Consider the following 22,446-nt stretch of genomic DNA (forward strand, 5'->3'; position numbering starts at 1 on the left):
TTTTCAGTAGTGAAAAACTAGTAGCAGGGGCGCCTGGGTGGCTCAGTCGTTAAGCGTCTGCCTTCGGCTCGGGTCATGATCCCAGGGTCCTGGGATCGAGTCCCGCATCGGGCTCCCTGCTCAGCGGAGAGCCTGCTTCTCCCTCTCCCACTCCCCCTGCTTGTGTTCCCTCTCTCGCTGTGTCTCTCTCTGTCAAATAAATAAATAAATAAAATATTTAAAAAAAAAAAAAAAGAAAAACTAGTAGCAGTCTAAATATCGAGTGATAATGGAAAAGGTTAAATAAATGTTTGTTCACAATACCATGAATTTTCATTGCCTCTTTTAGGACCTAGTGGTAGAGAATTAGGTAAATCCTGCTTCTCGCCTAAAGGCATGCTAGAATCAGTCTTTCCAAGAGCTCATTTGTTTCCCTGTTGTCTTCATTCCCAAACCCTATTTCCCAATTGATGGGCACCAGCAATGCATGAAGATCATTTTCCCCTATCTATACCAATATTTCATAAACCAGTATTTCATCCAACACATGAATTTGTGTTAATCTATGTAAAATGGTACCTCATTGTTAGTTATTTGTTTTTCCCCAGTTATTATTAGCAAAATTTAACATCTCCTTATCTTTTCATATCACAATACCTATTTGTTAACTTAAAGTGAAATAGTCTTTGTACAGAAATCACTCCCTTTGATGTTAATTAAATATACTAATGTTTTAGTTCATGATTGTGCTCTGGGGGGTCTTGCATTTAAAAGTCCTTCCCTACCTCAAAGTCGGAAAGTTCTTCTCTAGCCCAGCCCCCTACCCGTTTTGTTAACTGCTACCCCAGCCGAGCTCAGGTGACATGGCCCCTCAGCACTGCACTGGCTGCTGGTCGTTGGCCTGGCGTGGTCAGTGGGGAGAAAAAGGACTTCCCCCCTCTCTTTGCCGTCCATGGCTCCTGATCCTTTTCTGCTCTGGGTTGCTTTTTCTCCATTACATTAGGATTTAACCACCTTCTCTGGCCTCAGGAGGTTCTCTCGATTTTTCTGTTATTTTGACCCATCTGTTGCTCTACTTGCTTTTGTAGCTTTTTGAAGATTGAGTGTAAAACAGTCAGGAGCCCTGAACAATGGATTATTTCTTTGTGCAGCTGTTTTGAAAGGTTTTATCATGACATGAGAAAAGGCTCATAACGATGAGTGAAAAGCAGGATACAAAACTGCATATAATATAATCTTGATTGTGTGTCTGTACACAAGAGTGTGTATGTATGTGTTTATATATATGTGTGTAAAGGAAAAAATGCTCATATGCCAAAATGTCAGTAGTTATTTCTGGGCTGTGGAATTATGGATGATCTTTATTTTCTTCATCATAACTTTTCTGTATGTTCCAAATTCTGCCCCTCCAACTTTCCTTCAGTGAGTGTGTATTTTTTAGCCAGGAAATTTCATTTTTTAAAAAATGATTTTGCTCAACTATAAGGTTGTATTTTTAGACCATTGGAGAGAAGTATCTTCAAATATATCTGTATTTAGTTGTCCTATGGGCTTATCCTTTTAGATTAATCTATATAGTTTTCTGTCAGTGTGCTTTTATCCAAAGCTTTGAACCTTTATATGGGTTTAAGCCCATTTTTTTTGATGCTTTGTTAAAATTTATTTAAAAGTTTTACTATGAAAAATTTCTAACAAATTAGAATAGTTTAATGAACCCATGTACCCATTCCCCAGATTTAGCAGTTGCTCACATTTTGCTAGATTTGCCTTATCCTTTTTGCTGAAGTGGATATTAAAATACATTACATACATATTGATATTAAACTTATAAATATATGTACCTTTTTTTTTTTTTTTAAAGATTTTATTTATTTATTTAACAGAGAGACAGCGAGAGCAGGAACACAAGCAGGGGGAGTGGGAGAGGGAGAAGCAGGCTTCCTGCCGAGCAGGGAGCCCGATGTGGGACTCGATCCCAGGACCCTGGGATCATGACCTGAGCCGAAGGCAGACGCTTAACGACTGAGCCACCCAGGCGCCCAAATATATGTACCTTTAAAATATATTTACCTGCAGGGGTGCTGGCCTGGCTCAGTCAGTAGAGCATGGGACTCTTGATCTCAGGGTCGTGAGTTCAAGCCCCACGTTGGGGGTAGAGATTACTTTAAAAAAATAAAATCTTTAAAATATGTATAAGTATAAATATACATATATATACCTACCAATCAGCAATATCTTTTCTAAGACTACTTTATAAAATACACCCCCCAAAGATTTTTCTCTTCTGTTCTTCAACCTCCCAAACTAGGATTCTGGGTTTCCGCCGAGCCCCCTTGGTGGTTGGCAGATTTGTTAATCTACGGACAGAGATCAAGCCCGTTGCCACGGAGCAGCTCTTGAGCACCTTCCTAACCGTAGGTAAGATTATAGAGGACATTTAAATAGGGGAATAGTTAATAAGTTAAGTGGGACATCATTGAGCAAGCTGGTTTGTGACTTTTAAGAATTAAAGAACTCAAGGGACTACAAAAGCAAATTGGGCCACTTGTTTTCAGGCTCCTGGGGGTAATGGATCTAACAGTAGGTGGCCAGAAAGTGAAAATTTTCCCTAACATACTTGGTTGTGTCTGTGAAGTTAGGAAGTGAGGTCAATTACTGATAGTGTAAGTAGGTAATAACTTTACTTGCTTCTGCCTGATCTTTTTTTTTTTAAGGTTTTATTTATTTAAGGGAGAGAGCAAGCATGAGCAGGGGAAGGGAGCAGAAGCAGGCTCCCCGCTGAGCAGAGAGCCTTATGGCAGGACTCGATCCCAGGACCCTGGGAACATGACCTGAGCCGAAGGCAGCCGCTTAACCGACTGAGCCATTCAGACACCTCTCCTGCTGCCTGATCTTAAAGTAAATCTCAAACTCAGATTTTGGCCTAAATCCGTTATTGTATGTATATCATTGACTTGGTGGTTTTTTCATATACGTGTACTTTCTTGGGAACTGTCTCTTTAGAATTGAGGGAACTGTAAGGCAGCTCTGAAGGAGGGTCAGAAATGCCCTTGGAGGGTTGGGTTTGGGCCTGGAAGGTCACCATTGCCCTGCTACCGTGCAAGGGTCAGCCTGTAACCCACTGTGCATGGACTTGACCCTGGTCTCTCTGGCCTCAGTCCTCTGTTCTTTCGCTCTGAGTAAGGCATCCGAGCTAAAATTCTTACTCCTATTCTCCTCGTGGACACAGTGAGAATGGGAAGAAGTCAGAGGGGTCGGGGTCTCTTGTCTCAGCCTCATTGTGGTGACATTCTCAATGACACAGTGCTCTGTTTTACAATATGACTGTTGAAACAGACGTTGCCAGATGGGTTTCACCTTGCTTTGCTAGAATGAATGGATTTATATTTGAAATGAGGTGAAATTGAATATTTAAAGGACTTGTGACAGAGTCATCTTTCAGAATTTCAACCTACAAGGCTAAGGCTAAGGCTGTTCTTACAAATAATCCAAAGCGGACGGTGTCACTGATTTGTTTCATATGTTTTCTAATCACTTTTGCTTGTCCAATTTTATGCTCAGGTAGACATGAATTCCTGATGGATGAGAGGAGGTCAGGAAGAATAGGCCAGAGTCCCAGCTCTCTGGAAACTCACAGAAGGTTAACTCTCATACATGGTGCCAGGTGTGGGGGATGGAGAGGCCAGGCAAAGGTTTGTAGAGGAGGCTATTAGCCACTAGACTGATTATTGAAGAATCAATAAGAGCTACCCAGGCAGCAAAGAGGAAAAGGCATGAGGCAAAATAATAGGAAGTCATAATGAGAACGAGGGCCTAAAGACCTGAAAGTACAGAGGATTGGTACCTTCGGGGAATGAGCTCCTGGATACAGCCTGCAGTGCAGGGCGGGGTCTTAGTGGGGGCTGCCGTCACAAGACAATCATGGACGATGTGGCTTAAACAGTAGAGATTTATTCCTCACAGTTCTGGAGGTGGGAAGTCCGAATCAGGGTGCCAGCACGCTTGGGTTCTGGTGAGGACCCTCGTCCTGGTTTATAGTCAGCCACTGTCTTGCTGTGTCCTCACACGGCAGAGAGAGAATGAGAGAGGAATCGTCACTCCTGTCTCTTCTTAGAAGGGCACTAATCCCAGCGTGAGGGCTCCTCCCAACAGTCCCACCTCCAGATACCACCACACTGGGATTAGGGGTTCAAATCTGAATTTGGGGGTACACAAACATTCGGGCAGATAGAGGGATTGCACGGGAGATAGGCTTTAAATAATGAGCTGACCTTAGCACAATTTTTAAAAATATGTTCTTAGATAACTTGGTATTTTTAGATAACTTGATATAATAACAACTAAATTCTGCATAACCCTTGCAGCTTGACAAAGCACTTTCACACAGTTACCTTGTTTTGATCCTCTTAACAAAAGAGTGCAGTAAGTAAGGGAGATTTACCCACATTTTATACTGAGAAAGAGGCTCAGAAGAGTTCGAGGACTTTCCTGAGTCACATAGCTACTACCTCTTAGCCAGGATTCAGACCTGGATTTTCAGACTGTCACATATTTCATCTGCTTATATTCCTTCAACACAATTTTATTTCACTTCTGTGTGGTAGGCTCTGAACTAGGTGCTGAATATCCAGAAATGAATGACACCTCCCTGCCTTCAAGGAGCTTTGTCTGGTGGGGAAACCAGACATGTACAGAGGGCCTGTGACAGTGTGGACGGAAAGGGGAGATGCACGGGTCAAGGTGTTGGTTCCTTGGTGAAGGTGGTGTTTCATCCAGGTCTTAAAGGGAGAATAGCAATCCCCCAGGGAGGTACAGTGGAAAGAACGTCCTAGGTGTTGAGACTCTTTTTTTTTTTTTTTTAAAGATTTTATTTATTTATTTATTAGAGAACGAGCGAGAGAGAAACAGCATGAGAGGGGGGAGAGTCAGAGGGAGAAGCAGGCTCCCTGCCGAGCCGGGAGCCCGATGCGGGACTCGATCCCAGGACTCCGGGATCATGACCTGAGCCGAAGGCAGTCGCTCAACCGACTGAGCCACCCAGGCGCCCCGGTGTTGAGACTCTTAACCTTTTTTGTACAATGGACTCTTGGCATACTAGAGAAGCTTGGGGATCTTTCCTCACAATAGTGTTTTTAAATGCATACATTCGAATACATAGACTTACAAATGAAACCAATAATACTGAAATCTGGTTTTGTTATCAAAAATTCAAAGTTTGCAATATACTAGCATGTGCTTCGTTATTATTTAACACATTAAATAACAGATCTAGCAGTGATCCAGTAACTCATAATTTCAGACTGAGTATAAATGATACTTTGCAGTGTCTGCAGCAATGGTTGATATGCTATGAAAAATCTGTGGTTTCTTCTGGTGAAAAAGTCACAGGTAATGCTAATACCACCATGGTTTGCTTCCTACTATCATAATTGAAGGAATGCTGAGTTTCAGATAGAAGTTAATGAAAGTAAAGGGGCGCCTGAGTGGCTCAGTCAGCTAAGCATCCAACTCTTCATTTCAGCTCGGGTTGTGATCTCAGGGTCATGGGATTGAGCCCCATGTCGGGCTCCACACTCAGCACAGAGTCTCTCTCTCCCTCTCGCTCTGCCCCTCCCCCCTCAACTCGTACATGCTCTCTCTCAAAAATAAATAAATCTTTAAAAAAAAAAAGAAGTTAATGAAAATAAGAATTTTGTTCCCATCCAGTGCACAGGCTCTGAGTTAACCCTGCTTCAGGTGGAGGACAGCACGTAGACAAGGGTGACGAGAAGTGAGAGAAGCCCGTGGCAAGCTCAGGGGACTGTGTAGTTGAGCCGAAGTGAAGGGAGATGTGGGGCTGGTGAGGGAGGAAGGCAGGTGGTCAGGATGATGTCACCGACGGGCCTCGTGCAGCAGGCTTAGAATGGGACACTTTTTCCTTAGACACTCGGAGGCCATGGAAAGAGCTGGAGCTTGGGAAAATCAGATTGGAGTGCTGGAAGACCAGCCGCGGCAGCATCGTGGAGGCCGCCCTGGGAGGGGGGTGAGGTGAGGGCTGGAAGGACGTGGCAGCTGCCGTACCCCCACAGGTGCAGGGCGAGTCACGGCTCGAGCAAGGACAGTGGGGAGGAAGCGTTAAGAGACCCTCAGCAATTAGAATGGAACGAATTTGGTGAACATTTGGGCTGAGTGGGACAACTGAGGGAGAAAGAAAAAATTAAGAATGACTCCCCAGTTCCTGGATTGGATGACTCAGTGTATAACAAAGCTGTTAGCTGCCTTAGGAATGTGTGAAGAGGAGGAAGATCGTGAATCAAATTTTGGACATTTTGTTTCCTTGTGTGAAATAACAAGAAATACATGTATTGGTCTCTGCTTCAGGTGCCGGACACACAGAGCAGAGCTCGTAAAACCCTGGTAAATTCCTAAGCCATAAGAGCACAAGTAATAGCTCTTATTCTAATGAGGTGACTCCACAAGTGGGCTAGTCACCAGAAAAACAAGCCATAATTGGAAGCTTGGAATTTTCAGCTCCCTACCTCCCATCCTCCAGAGAGGGGAGAGAGGTTGAGAATAAAGTTAGTAATAGATCATGCCTACGTGAGAAAGCCTCCATAAAAATCACAATAGTATGGGGTTTGGGAGTTTCCAGGTTGGTGAACCAACCATGTGTCACTGGCCAGGCCCCGAACTCCATGAGAACAGAAGCTCCTGGGTCTGGGACCTTGCCCTGTGTATCTGTCAGGCTTTCGACATGTATCCTTTGTAATAAACCAGTAATCTAGTGAGTAAACTGGTTTCCTGAGTCCTGTGAGCCTCCCCAGCAATTTTTTTTTTATCGAGGTATGGTTGACATACAACATTTATATTAGTCTCAGGTATGCATTGTAATGACTTGAAATTTTATATATTGTGAAATGATCACCACAGCATCTGGTTAACATCCATCACTGTACATAGTTACGGAATTTTTTTCTTGTGATGAGAACTCTTAAGATCTATTCACTTAGCAATTTTCATTATAGTATTATTAACTATAGGCGCCATGCTATACTTTCCATCTCCGGACTTACTTATCTTATAACTGGAAGTTTGTGCCTTTTGACCCCTTCATCCATTTCACCCACCTCTGGCAGCTACCAGTCTATTCTCTGTATCTAAGAACTTGGTTTTGGATTGTTTTTGTTTTTGTTTTTAGATTCTGCGTGTAAGTGAGAACATACGGTATTTGTCTTTCTCTGTCTGACTTGTTTCATTTAGCATAATGCCCTCAAAGTCCATCCATGTTGTTGCAGATGGCAAGATTTCATTCTTTTTTTTATAGCCAAATAATATTCCATTGTGCATATATGGCACATCTTCATTCACTCATCAGTGGACACTTAGGTTGTTTCCATATCTTGGTTATTATAAATAATGCTGCGGTGAACATGGAGGTGCAGATATCTTTTCAAGTTAGTATTTTCTTTTCTTTTCTTTTTTTCAGATACTCAGAAGTAGAACTGCTGGATCATATGGTAGTCCCATTTTTCAGTTGTTTGAGAAACCTCCATAGTGTTTACCATAGTGGCTACGCCAATTCACATTCCCACCAATGGTACACATGGCTTCCCTTTTCTCCATATCCTCACCAATCTTTCCAGTCTTCTTTGGAAAGATGTCTACTCAGATCTTCTGCTCATTTTTTAATCAGATTGTTTTTTGCTGTTGAGTTCTAGGAGTTTTTTATATATTTTGGATACTAGCCCCTTTTCATTTTGTCAATGGTTTCTTTGGCTGTGCAGAAGCTTTTTAGTTTGATGTAGTCCTACTTGTTCGTTTTCACTTTTGTTGCTTTTGCTCTTGGTGTCATATCCAAAAAAATCATCACCTCATCACCCAGACCAATGTCAGGGAGCTGCTTACTGCCTGTGTATTCTTCTAGGAGTTTTATAGTTTCAGGTCTTACGTTCAAGTCTTCAGTCCACTTCGAGTTGATGTTTGTCTGTGGTGTAAGATAGTGGTCCAGTTTCATTCTTCTGCATATGGCTGTCCAGTGTTCCCAATAGCATATACTGAAGAGACTGTCCTTTCCCTATTGTATATTCTTCTGCCCTAGCAAGTTAACCAAACCCCAAGATGGGGTTCATGGAAACCTCAGATTTGTAAGCCAGCCAGTCAGAGCGCAGGTGACAACCCAGACTTGCAGCTGGCCTCTGAATTGGAGCACAGTCTCGTGGGCCCGACCTTTCAACCTGTGGGATCGGTTCCTGTCTCTGGGTAGACAGTGTCAGAATTGAGTGGAATTGTGGGATACCCAGCTGGTGTCCAAGAATGCAGTTCTCCACAATGGAATTGGGTACAGAATCTTACCTTGACAGGAGCATCCAGGAGTAAATGTTGACTAGTCATTTAGATGCTTTAGACTTAGTCTACAGCTTAGGAGAGAAGTGTGGGCTGGAGGTTTAGATTTGGTTATTAGAGGTGGTAGTTCATCCAAGGAGAGCACAGAGACCAAGTTGTTGATCAGAAAACCAGTTATAAAAGTTACAAAATCCAGGAAATAAAAGATTTCGGAGCCTAGGTAAACGGGGATATTGAAGTCTGGAAAGAGATTGGAGCAAGATTATTAATAATAAATAGCCGGCATTGATTGGTCTCTGACACTGTCAGGCTTTGTGCTGAGCATTACTGTGGATTTATCTATCTCATTTACTCCTCACAACCCAGTGCTAGGGGAGTGGTATCCATTTTACAGAGAAAGCTTAGAGAGGTAAAATCACATGCCCAAAGTCTCACGTCTAATGACTGTTGATGGTCCATATTTTAATCCCAGAAACATGACCCTACTTCCCACTCAACCAATACACCATACTCCATTCACTTATGAAGGGTCTTATCAAACTCAGGACTTTGGATTTTATTGTGTAGGCAGCAGGTTTCCTACGCCAAGCAGTGTTTTGCTTTGTTTTTTAATTGTTTTTTGAATCAGTAATACATTCACATAACTCAAAATTTTTAAAAAATATTAGAAAGATTGCAATAAGGGGCGCCTGGATGGCTCAGTTGTTAAGCGTCTGCCTTCGGCTCAGGTTATGATCCCAGGTCCTGGGATCGAGCCCCGCATCGGGCTCCCTGCTCCGTGGGAAGCCTGCTTCTCCCTCTCACACTCCCTCTGCTGTGTTACCTCTCTCTCTTGCTGTCTCTCTCTCTGTCAAATAAATAAATAAAATCTAAAAAAAAGAGGGGCGCCTGGGTGGTTCAGTTGTTAAGCGACTGCCTTCAGCTCAGGTCATGATCCTGGAGTCCCGGGATCGAGTCCCACATCGGGCTCCCTGCTCAGCGGGGAGTCTGCTTCTCCCTCTGACCCTCTTCCCTCTCGTGCTCTCTATCTCTCATTCTCTCTCTCAAATAAATAAAATCTTAAAAAAAATAAAATTAAATAAATAAAAAGAAAGATTGCAATGAAAAGTTTTCCTTTCATCCCTCTGTTCCTTCTCCTTCCTCCCAGTGGTCATCTCTCTTGGTAATTTCTTTATGTCCTTTCTGTACGAAATAGGAATATATATTTTTATTTAACTGCCATTATATAAAACATGTCACACTGTACATACTTCCGCATCTTATTCTTTTATCTGATACATCTTTTACCTAACAGATCTTGGAAATCTATCTATTATCACATAAAGAGCTTCTTCGTTCTTTTGTTGTTACCAGCTGCAAAGTAATGCGTCGTATGGATCTACCATAATTCATTTAACCAGACCTTTAGTACACATACATGTTCCAATCCTTTTTTTACAACCAGTGTTGCCCAGAATTAACACGAACAGACGTTACTTCACACATGATCAAATATATCCAGAAGTGAAAGCACTGGGTCACAGGGCACGTGTATGTTGAACCAGGTTATGTACCTGGTAGTGACGCGTGAGAAGGTCTCTGTTCCGCCAGTGGCACCAAAGGCATGTTTCCCGACTTTGGCTTTTGTCTGTTTCACGTGTAGCAGCTTTATATTCAAGAGGCATTTGTATTTTCTTTTACCTGTCTTTGTGTATCCTTTGTTCACTTTCAGCTCTGCCCCTGATCTTCTCAGTGTATAGGAGTTCATACACAGGGAAAATAGTCCTTTGTGATATAAATATTTTTTCCCAATTCTTTAATTTCTTTTGATTTTGCTTATGGTAATTTCTTTCTTTTTTTTTTTTTTTGCCTTATAGACATTTTTGTTTGTTTTTAATGTAATCGGTCCATCTTTTCTTAGAGATTTTCTGATTGTGAATCATAGCCTTGCTTACTCAAAGATTATGGAAGAATTCCGCCTTTTTTATTTTAAGTACTTTTATAGTTTTTTCACGTTTAAGTTTTTGTCATAGTTTTAGAACTTATCCTAGTATGTGGAATGAAGTATGGTTCCAGCTGGTTGGGGTTTTTTTTCCACTGAAATAAATTTTTGTTTCTATGTATTTTCATTTCTGGATTTTCTGTTCTGCTCCTATCTGTTCATGAGTTGATCTGTTTTGATACCTGGTAAGATTAGTCCCCTCTCTTTGCTATTTAAGAGTTTGCTAGCAGTTCTTTCTTTTTCCTTATAACCTTAAAAATCATCCTTTCTAGGGGCCCTTGGTGGCTCAGTCAGTTAAGTGTCTGCCTTCGGCTCAGGTCCTGGGATCGAGCCCCATGTCGGGCTCCCTGCTCAGTGGAGAGTCGCTTCTTCCTCTCCCCACCCCTTGGCTCATACTCTCTCTCTCGCTTGCTCTCTCTCTCTCAAGTAAATAAATAAAATCTTAAAAAAAAAAAAAATCCGGGGCGCCTGGGTGGCTCAGTCATTAAGCATCTGCCCTCGGCTCAGGTCATGGTCTCAGGGTCCTGGGATCAAGCCCCGCATCAGGCTCTCTGCTCAGCAGGGAGTCTGCTTCTCTGTCTCACTCTCCCTCTGTGCTCTGTCTCTCTCTTTCTCAAATAAATAAAATCTTTAAAAAAAAAATCCATTTTGGGACGCCTGGGTGGCTCAGTCGGTTAAGCGAATCCGGGGCGCCTGGGTGGCTCAGTCATTAAGCATCTGCCCTCGGCTCAGGTCATGGTCTCAGGGTCCTGGGATCGAGTCCCGCATCGGGCTCCCTGCTCCGCGGGGAGCCTGCTTCTCCCTCTGCCTCTGCCTCTCTCTCTCTATCTCTCATGAATAAATAAATAAAATCTAAAAAAAAAAAAATCCCATTTTAACCTGTAAAAGATCTGTTGGTATTTTGATGGGATCAAGTTAAATTTATAAGTTTATATTTTTATAATTATAAACATTATATATGTGGTATATTGTTCCATCAGTTCAAATATTCTTTACTTAGAAACGTTTTTAAGGTAGAAGAATGATAGCATCAGTTTTGCGGGTGCGTGTGGAGTGTGCGCTGTACCAGGGGTTGGAAACACTAAGGCTTGAGGGCTGCTCGTCTCTTCAGGGACACACGTGCGTGAGAACCGAACAGTCATTAAAGGAGTATGTGAGGGGTTTACAGGCAGGAAATCAGCTCCTTTGATGGCTGTATTTAATAGGGATGGAGCACCGAGAAGGCATTACTTAACTTTTTTAGATCGTTTTGTTTCTTACACTTTTTGGGATAATTTGGAATTTATATAAAAGTTGCAGAGATGATCCAGAGTCCCCCAGATTCCTTAATTAGTAACACTCTCAGACCATTTGAGAATAACGTGCGACATGAATACTCCTTACACCAGCGTGTGAAGACTTCGGTACTTCCTGATCACCAGGACCCTCTCCTGCACAGCCGCATCCGGTCATCGACAGCGAGAGATGCACACTGATGCAGCAGCAGCATCTAACCCGCAGACCCTGTTCAGATTTTGCCACTTGTCCCTATAATGCCCTGTAGAAGTCCAGAACTCACTCTAGGATCACATGTTGTGTTCGTTGTCATGTCGTTTTAACCTCTGACCTTCTGGAACAGTTCCTCACTCTCCTTATTTTTTTGTGACCTTGACATTCGGTAAGAGTGCAGGTCAGTTACTTTAAAGACTGCCTCTTTATTTGAGTGTTTCTGACATTTCCTCATGATTTAAAAATGCTGGCGGGAATACCAGAGAAGTGCTCTTGTCCTTTTCTCGGTACATCCTGTCAGGAGGCCCACGATGGAGATTTGTCGCTGTGTCCCATTACTGGTGATATGAGCTTGTGTCCCTTGATTAAGATGGTAGGTCTCTGTAAGGTTTCTCCAGTGTCCAATTAATAAGTATTTTATTAACGGAGTGCTTTGGAGTATATCACTATGAACTCTCAGACTCTTAATTTACTCAGTTATGATTTGCTGTTACTTATTTTGATGCTCAAGCTGTCCCAGATTTGACCAGCGGGAACTCCTACACACTGTCTCGTGGGTCCTTTGGAATGTCCCCATCGTTCTCTGAGTGCTTCCTTACCCTGGCATAGCAGTTGGACGCAGGCCCATCTTGTACTTTCTTTGCCCCAGCCCTAGAGTCACCTGTTTCTCCAAGGAGCCCTGGGTCCCTTTAATACAGTAGTAAAATGATATTTAGAAACTGATGTGTGAGTGCTAGGTGTTTACTGCCATTGCTGCCTGGTCTCCATTGTTTCTAGGCTCTCTTGAGGGACAGAGGGAGGAAAGCTGTACACGCACGCACACACACACACACACACACACACAAGCATCTGTATCTTTTTCTATATCTCTCTTCCGACCGATCACTCCAGTCCAGTTCTAATTCAACACCACAAGATTTATTCTGGCTTTCTCCCTTTCTATGAGTTAACCTCCTTTCTCCCATCTGTGAAAAACTTGGTTCCCATTATCCTCAGTGTATTTATTTATCTGCTTGACACCCCACCCCCCAGTACCCACACTCCTGGCCCAGAGCCTGTCCCTGGATGGGCCCACTCTCTCTCTCCCAGGCGCTCTGGCCAAAGTGTCGGCTCTGACAGAAGAGGAGAGGGCATGACTTTCCTTTACTTAGACTTGACTCCTGGGAGAAGGACTAGGTAGCAGGGCCCCAAGGGCAAGGAGACTTTGATATACATCCTTTCCTGCCCTTTGACTTTTTTTTTCACTGTGTGCTTTTTTTTTATGACCTGTATAGAAACTAAATGTTTAAATATCATTCAGGATCATTGTTTTCACAGGATCTGTTCACTTAGCTGTTCCCTTCTACATCGTTAGGGAGAATTCAGAGTCTTCCTTTTTTCGTTAAGTGTATTTGGCTCCTTTCTCTCCCATAGGAAATAACACTTGTTTCTATGGGAAGTGTTATTACTGCCGAGAAACAGAGCCAGCTTGTGCTGATGGAGACACGATGGAGGGATCTGTCACACTTTGGCTTCCAGATGTGTGGCCTCTGCAGAAACACCGACACCCGTGGGGCAGGACTTACCGCGAGGGCAAACTGGCCAGGTGAGTGCTCCCGTGAGCCCCCATTTCGTTCTGTCCAAGGAGGTGGGGCTGATGGCAAACCTGCCAGGCAGGGACGCCTCTTCTCTGTGTTTTCAACAGGGCCAGCTACAGGGGCACCTGGGTGGCTTCATTGGTTATGCGTCCGACTCTGGGTTTCAGCTCAGGTCGTGATCTCAGGGTCATGAGATGGAGCCCCATGTAGGGCTGCGCGCTGGGCACAGAGTCTGCTGGGGATTCTGTCTCTTCTTCTGCCCCTGCCCTGCGCTTGCGTTCTCTCTCTCTCAGAACAAAACAGTGCCAGGTACAGGGCTGGCACCCAGTAACCCTGGTGGTGCTCTTTGCCTCCAGGTGGGAGTACGATGAGAGCTACTGCGATGCTGTGAAGAAAACATCCCCCTATGACTCAGGCCCCCGCCTCTTGGACATCATTGACACTGCCATCTTTGATTACCTGATCGGCAATGCTGATCGCCATCACTACGAGAGTTTTCAAGATGACGAAGGCGCCAGTATGCTCATCCTTCTCGATAATGCCAAAAGGTAGGACCACAGGACCATCCTTGTCAGTTAGGGCCTGGTCAGGGTCTTTGCTTTTGGCACCCATCTTTCCATCCTGCTCAGGGTTCGTACTCCTTCTGCCCTCAGGGTTCTGAGGACTTTAAAAAATGGAGAAGTAGGTTTTTTTCCAAGGAGGCCAAGACTCTGTGATTCTCAACACAGACAGCTGGACGCCAAGGTCTTTGATGTATCGCTACCTATATCATTCTTCCTTGACTGTGATGCCTAGAATCTTGAGAGATACATATTGAATAGAACATGAAATTTAGGGGCGCCTGGGTGGCTCAGTCATTAAGCGTCTGCCTTCAGCTCTCCTTGGAGAGAAAGGAGCCAAATACACTTAAGGAAAAAAGGAAGACTCTGAATTCTCCCTAACGATGTAGAAGGGAACAGCTAAGTGAATAGTTTTCCTGGGATCAAGCCCCGCATCGGGCTCCCTGCTCCGTGGGAAGCCTGCTTCTCCCTCTCCCACTCCCCCTGCTTGTGTTCCTTCTCTCGCTGTGTCTCTCTCTGTCAAATAAATAAATAAAATCTTAAAAAAAAACAAACCATGAAATTTAATTCCTGTTAAATTGATTCTATCCAAAGGTTCATGCAGTTTTAAAAAGTAATTTGTTTGATAGGATGTTTTGCTATATTTATGGCAGTCTAGACCCAGACTTTTTGTGATCATGAGAAGAACAGTTCCTTTTGTTATATAAAAACAAGTTACTTTTGTCTTGATTAAGATAATCTTATTTGTTTTGAATAAATGGATGGTCCTTAATTTTTTTAGGGGTGGGCTCTTTGAAGAGCATAATATGTTTTCAGTTTGCCCTGTGCCTTCTCTGTGGTGCCCGATTCAGTACCGTACTTTTAGTGACATTTAGTAAGTGTTTGCTAAATAGACTACTTCCTTGGAGCCCAGAATTGTCCAGGCTCTAGGTCACTACCACTAACATTGGTTGCTGAGAATAATCTGAGACAGGGGTCCTCAGCGAAGAACGGCCGAGCGGCACTTGCGGATGGCGCCCCCACATTACCCCGAGCAAAGGGCTGACACCTGCAGAAAGCGGGCGCCGGCACACACAGCAGAGCTGGTAGAGGCCGGTGCTACGTGCGTTCCTGAAAACCTTTACCGTGACTTACACAAATGATCTTTTTGTGTGTGTTTGTTTAATGAGTGTATGCACTGTGGAAATACACATGGAAATAGTTGTCTTTGCCGTTTACTATTGGAGGGCTGCACTGTGCTCAGGGCCCCCAGACCTTCCAGCTATCACGGTGAGCTTCCAGGAGAGGAGTAGAAAGTTGAGAGTTTTCCCAGAACTGGTTCTCCTCGTGTAACTCTGAATTACTGCTGAGGTCATTTTTACAGATGCTTTGAATTACTGTTCTCTCGGGCGCCTGGGTGGCTCAGATGGTTAAGCGTCTGCCTTCGGCTCAGGTCATGATCCCAGGGTCCTGGGATCGAGTCCCGCATCGGGCTCCCTGCTCCTTGGGAGCCTGCTTCTCCCTCTGCCTCTCTCTCTCATGAATAAATAAATAAAATCTTTAAAAAAAAAAAGAATTACTGTTTTCTCAGCTTCCGTGAGCCGTTTGTCCAGTTTGAATCTGGCCATATACTTACTTGTAGGGATAGGATAATCCTGCTCTTTTCTCATGGGTGATTTCGAGGTAGAACAACTTGTTACAAGTGACGACCATCTGTGTGTTAGTGGGAACCATGTGGATAGCCTTTATTTCTTGCCTGCCCCCCCGCCCCCATAAAACCTCCAGGTCTCGGGGTCCTCCCTTTGGTCCATGGGCTCCGCACTGTGTGGTGTGCTTATGCTTCGGCACCTTGCCGTAGCTGGCGGAAGACAGGAGGCTTGTCAATGAGGGCGTTTGTTTTTGATACCGTGTACAGACTGTTAGGAATCCTGTCTGACTGGTCACGCCCCGTTTCTTTTTAATTTAAGTGATTTGAGCCATGGGAGCATGAAATTATCTAGGCTCACATTTGGGTCGTCTTCGAGAATTTGCTCTCGCAAATTTGATGCTAAGAAGGCAACTGGTGCCACTGAGTAATTCACTAAGTTTTAATTTAATTTTCAGCTTTGGGAACCCGTCGCTGGATGAGAGAAGCATTCTTGCCCCCCTCTATCAGTGTTGCATGTAAGTTCCGCACAGCAAATACATGGGCCTGTGTCATCTTCCTTTCCAGGCTCACATAACAGTCCATCCATTTCCTGGGCCTTAAAACTTCCTAAGACCTGAGCAAGTGCTTTTCATGCTTTTCCATCCCAGAACCCGTGGAGCTCAAAATTCATTTCAAATTTTGTATGAATAGGAATCTTCAGCCTATTCAATAATATGTATTCATGTTTGTTTTAATATCATAATATGATCCTTTGATCATGTGACCGTCGCCAGAACTCTAGTACAGTCTGCGTCCCTGGCTGCTGTACCGTGTCTACCTTGGGGTTTGAAGTCCTCTCACTCCCCACCACAGACCATCTGTGGTTTGCAGATCTCAATTTGAAATTGTATAAACCAGATGTAACTTTTTTGGAGGCATTTAGTCATGTGTTTTTTTAAAGTCTATATTAGAAAACAAAGAAATTAAAAGGTAAATCAAAATGAGATGAAGACCAGGCTCTAAGGAGCTCCTTTTCAGAGCATTATTGCTGGTTTAAGATTTAAAGGGGAGTATTAAGAATCAGCTGGTTGCACGTCGCTCAGCCACAAGGAAACAGGAATCCGGGAGCACCACGTCCTACCGGTTAACTGCCCGAGACACTCAGATCACATCCGACCGCCCCTCCTGGCAACCGGGCTCTTTCTCTTGTCTCTCTTTTTAATAGCAGCAGCACAGTATTCTGCATTAAGTATTGACCCAAGCACCCCTTGTTTTCATTAATAGGCAATAGTACGGCCAGTCAAAAACCACGTCTTTGAAAGAAGATGTTTTTGTAGTAATAGTGTTGTCCGTCTGATCCAGTCAGAAGCTAGAAAAGACACAGTGGGTTAAATGGGAAAGTTGAGTATAAAGAAGCTCTGATACAAGCGTAACTATAAAAGGAAACTTTTTAGGGCTGAGGGAGAGTACCCTAGGAAGGACAAACTTGGAAGGGAACCCTGTCCCCAAGGCTAGGGTGTGGACTTCGATGAAGAACAGTCCGGTCCACGGGAGAGCGGAGAAGTTGGCTAGTTTGCAGGCCCTGGGCGAGCAGGAAGCAGCCCTCCGGGGTACAGGTTCAGGCAATGACTTGCACCTGTGTTCAGGGCATCACGGAGGAAGGGACGGCTCAGGAGAAACTGCCTGGGCTGCAGGCAGGGCATGTGTGTGGGCCTGCAAAGGGAGTGGGGTGCCAGCATGGGCAGGTGGCCCTCGGGGCCCGGGTTTCCATGTCAAGAGGGCCTGCTCATCCTGGCACTGTGGCCAGGGCAGAGCACTGTTTGATGACCCCTCCCCCTGACTCCCGACCCACTTGTGCAGCAACCGGAAGTGTCTGCAGTATCCCTCCAGTGACATCGACGGAGAAAGCTTGACAGGAGAGATGCTTCAAGGAATTCTCCGCGTTATAGCAGGGCATACATATATGGAGAGCGAATGTGGGGCTGAGAGGCAGACAAGGGATGCCTTAGTCACACAAGGGAAGCTCTGATGCTCTGGGCACCTGTCGTGGACTTGACAATAGCAAAATCACACCGCCTCTGTGCTTGTCGGCCCCTTCCGTGCTTTGTCCAAAGGTCGCTCTTCCTTTTTAAATAGATGCAGGACGGGCTGCCTCTTGCAGAATCAGACTTCTTTGTCTCCTCGTAATTCCCACATTACCCACAGGAAGTGGGTAGAATTATAATACTGATACTGTAATTGAATTATAATATTAATGGTAGGAATTTTTTACATTCAGAAACACAAAAAGAAGAAAATTAAAACTGTCCATTAACATGTAAGGGTAACTCCTGTTAACATCATAGAGACTTCGTTCTAATCATGTGTATATGTCTGTATATGTGTGTGTGTGTGTGTGTGTGTGTGTTTATACATACACATTTTCTTTCCCCACAGATTTGGAGTAAAACTTTCTCCCTTTAACTTTTTTCCCCCACCCAATATTATATCACAGGCATTTTTCAAGCCACTAAATTTTCAAAACTATTTTTAACGGCTGCATGGTATTCCCTTGAATGGATAAGTCATACATTTAACTGTTTCCCAGTAGCTGAACATTCAGATCTTTCACATTTTTCCATTACAAATTTAGTTACACATTGGAATGAACATGTGTAAATCTTTGCATATACCTCTGATTAATTACCTAGAAAAAAATATCAAAATGTGGTAATGTGACTTTTTCATCATGTAGAGGTCCTTCAGAAACAAATTTTTTTTTTTTTAGTTGAAACATTTTACATAATTATTTCCCCAGCAGGCTTTAATCTCCTCTTGATAGTAAGAGGTTTCACGTAATCTGCCTTAAAACTCTCTCTTCCAGCATTCGGGTGTCCACCTGGAACAGACTGAACTACCTAAAAAATGGTGTGCTGAAGTCTGCCTTAAAATCTGCCATGGCCCATGACCCCATCGCCCCTGTGCTGTCCGAGCCTCACCTGGACGCCGCGGACCAGCGGCTCCTGAGCGTCCTGGCCACCGTGAAGCAGTGCACTGACCAGTTCGGGGCGGACGCCGTGCTGGTAGAAGACAGGATGCCTCTCTCCCACTTGTAATCCGCACCGCAGGATAAGCGAGACTCCTTTTTACAAAGCGAGAGAAACAGCACAATCACTTCCGAACGGTCTGGGGTGGATCGGAAACGGCCGGCAGCAAGCTCTGGTGACGGGGGCAGGGTGGCCTTGGATGCCTTTGGCGATTTCTCTAGGAGAAATGAAAGCAAAGACTACAGGTGTCCGAGCCCAGGAGTGTTGCTGCTGAACCACCCGGCGTCCCCGGCCTCGGCCCCTCCAGCAACGGGCCTCCTGGCTACTCTGGCCTCCCTCGCACGCCACGGGACAGACAGAGGTGTGACGTTTGGCTAGGCTAATGCTGGGATTGGTTCCGGAGTGTGTAGTTTGAGTTCATCCCTAGAATCCTTTCTCCACCCCTGTGGAGTTTCTGAAAACACTTGGCCATCTCTGGAGTCCTTTTTTCACCGGGACTAGTCCAACTGGGAGTTTGACAGCCTCCTGAGGAGGCGCAGCCAGGAAAACCTGGCCTTCTCTTGAGCCAGAATAGCATGCTCTGTGGGAAGGGATACGTGTTTGGGATAGAATTAGTGGGAAAGACAAACGCAGGGAAGATGCTTGGGCTTTTAAGCGATTGGCTGGTAGTGCTTTTCGTGATCTCTTAGAGGAGGGAGGAAGAGACGGCACTGGAAGCGGGGCGTGGGGGGACGGTATTTGAGTTCTGCGGGTGTGGAAAAGCAAACATGACTGGAACCTCAGATCTGCGTGCTCACAGCTGTGTCCCAGTTAGCCCCCAGACTGTCCAAGCAGGATTCGTTCATGGAGACTTTTCTTTCTCCCTTTTGCCCAAAGCAGGCAAATCCTTTCTGAATTAACAAAGCAAACTGAGCTAATAACCCCTTGAATGAGAGTTAAGTTGCCTGCGATCTCTGCCATCCTGATTTCTCATCTGAAATGAATTTCCACCTCAGCCTTTAAGGCATTTGGTCACTGAAGCTGCTCTTCCCAAGAGATTGGCGGTCCTGTCTGTCCCTTTCTCGTGGGAAAAGCCAGCTCCCTGGCTCGGCCGACCCCGCGTGTTCTGCTGGCGGCTGGGCCTGTCTTGTGATGTGGGCCATGCCGACGACTGGGAACAGCGTTGAAGCTCTCAGAGCCTCAAAATGAAGGAGGTTACCAGGAAGAGCCTTAAGATTTTGATTTGTGTCAAGCCCTCATTTCCTTGTTTAATTTCGTCGGGCATTCGGAGGCGGTGGTGGAGCGCCAGTGTCCCTGTCCCGGGCGACAGAATCCCAGGCTCAGCTCGGTCTGTGTTCCAGCAGAGCGTCTCGGACCCGTGAGCCGTCGCAGCCTGCCTGGCGGCCAGGCCAGCCTTGCACTTCTGTCGAGCAGGGGCTGCTATTTAAACAGTGTGGGAGAGCAAATGTAATGCCAGCCAGTGGAGACCAGTGTGGGGCAGCCTCCCTTTCAAAAACAGCCTAGAGTCTGTGTCCTCATTTTCTCGCGTTGAAAGACAGCTAAGTAACCTGTAACTAAACAGCATGAGGTCAGGACGCTTTTGTACTTTGTATGTACATTTTGAGACATCCACAAGAATGGGTTGAGTTGTAAAAGAAGGTATTGAACCTAACTAAGAAGCCAGGTATTAGCACTAAACACTGAAACGGTGTTAACAAAAGGAGGCCTTAGATTCCAATTTTAAGGCCATTTCCTCGTGCGTCAAGTAAAATTCCCAATTGAGCTGGAGAATACCGTGGATGGTGCTCGCGCAGAGCATCGGGGAGCTGGCTGGAGGGAGACAGTGGGCACGAGGCAGCGCGCTCGCCTGGGTGAATGTTGGTTCAACTAAATGATGGACCAATGTTCTTGCAGACACGGGGCGCCTGTAGTCTGCCGTAGCAGAATGAGTAAGAATTGTTCCCCAACTGGGAGCTTCATTCATAATGTTGAAGGCAGAAGATATTGCTAAGGAAGCAAGCAGGAGGGAATGTCGCATCGTTTTTTCAAAACACTGCAGAAAATGTATAATTTCATTCTCTTTCCTACTGTTTTAAAATTCTTGATCTTAAGAGGTGTTCAGATCTATTGAGGTTGAAGTCTTAAGCTAATAGGGTGGTGTCACAGGACTCTTGGAACATAGCTTTATGTTCTCATCAGGATTGGATTAAGTTAAGTTTAGGCAAATCTTAGAGAAAACCAACCAAAAGCTTATAGCCGTGAAATGCACAAAAACCAAATTCTGTTTGAAAAACAGAGGCTGTTATCTTTTTTTTTTTTTTTAGTTTTGTCACCGTGTCCTCTTTGTGGTTTCTTTAGCACTAATAGACAAGTCACTAGAAGGGTTCCTGGGCAGCCCTAGGTTGGGTGTGCCTAGCCAACATCTAAAGGTAGAGGTGGATACATTTTATATTTTCCAGCTAGGAAAATCAGAACTGACTGCCATTTCCTTACCTCCTCCCACTCCTTAAATACGTTTATTCCAGAGTTTGAGTGGGGAAATATGGGTATAGAAGTTTTATTCTAAATTGTTCTTTTAATATGAGGCTATATTGTGGGTTTGGGTGTAAATAATTTTCTGTGCAAAACAAATTAATAGGATCTGTGATTTGCTCAGAGTATTGTTCGATAATATATTAATAAGGCATTTCTCCCTGTTGCACTCAGGACTAATATATCAAGTGAAATTTAAGGAGGAAATGGAAGAATTCAGGTACATCCATTGCATATTATTTGGGGAAAGATGAATCCTGTACATGGCAATTTTTCAGTGTCACCTGAACAAGTTCTTCCAAGGAAATTCGTGTTTTCTTTTCCGTAAAAAAAAAAAAAAAGAAAGGCTTTTCCTTCTCATCCACCATATTCCTTTAGCGTCCATTCTCAGTGGCCCCTGTATCATCTCATTTGACTGTAAATGACCACACCTCAGTGGCGATAAAACCACATCTGTCAGTGAGCTGTCCTATAGGCGTGATCTTGTGAGCTTGAGCTTCAGGAAACATGAGTAAAGGCATATGTATGTATATAGTCGTATCTGTATTGTAGCAAGAAAAAAATGTATTTATTTTGACACAGGAAAACACTGACTTATGTTGCTGAAGAACTTGAAACTAGTGAAAGGGTCACTCCTCAGTCTCTGCGAGTGGCCCCGACGTGACATAAAAGACCATTCAGCCGGCACCTGCTGGGCAGCTCTGGTGAGCCGGCCGTGGCTAGGCACCCACGGGAGCCAGACACACCTGACTTCGTGCAGCCTGTCGTCCAGGGGAAGGCCAGTTTCTCTCCCTTCGATGCCTCCAGTCTGGGTTGAAAAGGCAGGGGCTGGGGATGCCACCGCCACAGGTTTTTAAAGGAACTAAGGTGTTACTCGCAAATACAAAGCCTAAGGGGGGGAGCTGGGAATAACTTACTGGGAAGCTAATTTATTTGCTTAAAAGGGAGGTGTAGGAACCACTACCCTCTGTTTTGATCTGCCAAGGGTTTCGTCTCAGCCCTGCCGCATGGCGGGGAATTGGGCTTGGTAAGACACCATACAGGACAGATACGCACCAAAATTTCTAATGTGTTCTATGGGTTTCAATTCTAAAAAAAAAAAAAAAAAGAAAATGAATAAAGATTTTAGTAAGTATCGATGTATCGTCTTTTACTCCTTTTTTCCCCTTCTTTGAAGCTATTTTCAATGTTCTCTATTCCAACTTCCTGTTTTGTTAGGGGACAGAAAAAGATGACCCCTTCTGCTCCCACTTCAACCTTCACAGGGACTGTTCCATATTATTTGCTCCTGGACGAAACCAGTGCTGCTTGTCCCTGGAGCACGCTCCAGTGGCATGGAGATGGGTTTGCTTGCTAAGGAATCATGGCGGCCTGTAGTTTTCAAAACAGCCTCGAG

At 44.5% G+C, this 22,446-nt stretch overlaps 1 protein-coding gene across 8 annotated transcripts in view; it reads left to right on the forward strand.

Annotated features, from left to right (window-relative positions):
• The window catches only part of FAM20B (FAM20B glycosaminoglycan xylosylkinase), a 43,937-nt gene extending 21,748 nt beyond the window's left edge, over positions 1 to 22,189 (forward strand). For all 8 annotated transcript variants that reach the window (XM_081824693.1, XM_081824686.1, XM_081824690.1 and 5 more), the window contains 5 exons: positions 2,288 to 2,397; positions 13,184 to 13,355; positions 13,704 to 13,895; positions 15,990 to 16,049; positions 18,377 to 22,189. In XM_081824693.1, coding sequence (XP_081680819.1) covers positions 2,288 to 2,397; positions 13,184 to 13,355; positions 13,704 to 13,895; positions 15,990 to 16,049; positions 18,377 to 18,608 — 766 coding nt within the window. In that variant the 3' untranslated portion in view covers positions 18,609 to 22,189. The remainder of the gene's footprint in view (positions 1 to 2,287; positions 2,398 to 13,183; positions 13,356 to 13,703; positions 13,896 to 15,989; positions 16,050 to 18,376) is intronic.
• Positions 22,190 to 22,446: the final 257 nt, after the last annotated feature.

The sequence above is a fragment of the Leptonychotes weddellii genome, chromosome 6 (assembly GCF_054177405.1).
Source record: "Leptonychotes weddellii isolate Sample4059 chromosome 6, ASM5417740v2, whole genome shotgun sequence".
Lineage (NCBI taxonomy): Eukaryota > Metazoa > Chordata > Mammalia > Carnivora > Phocidae > Leptonychotes > Leptonychotes weddellii.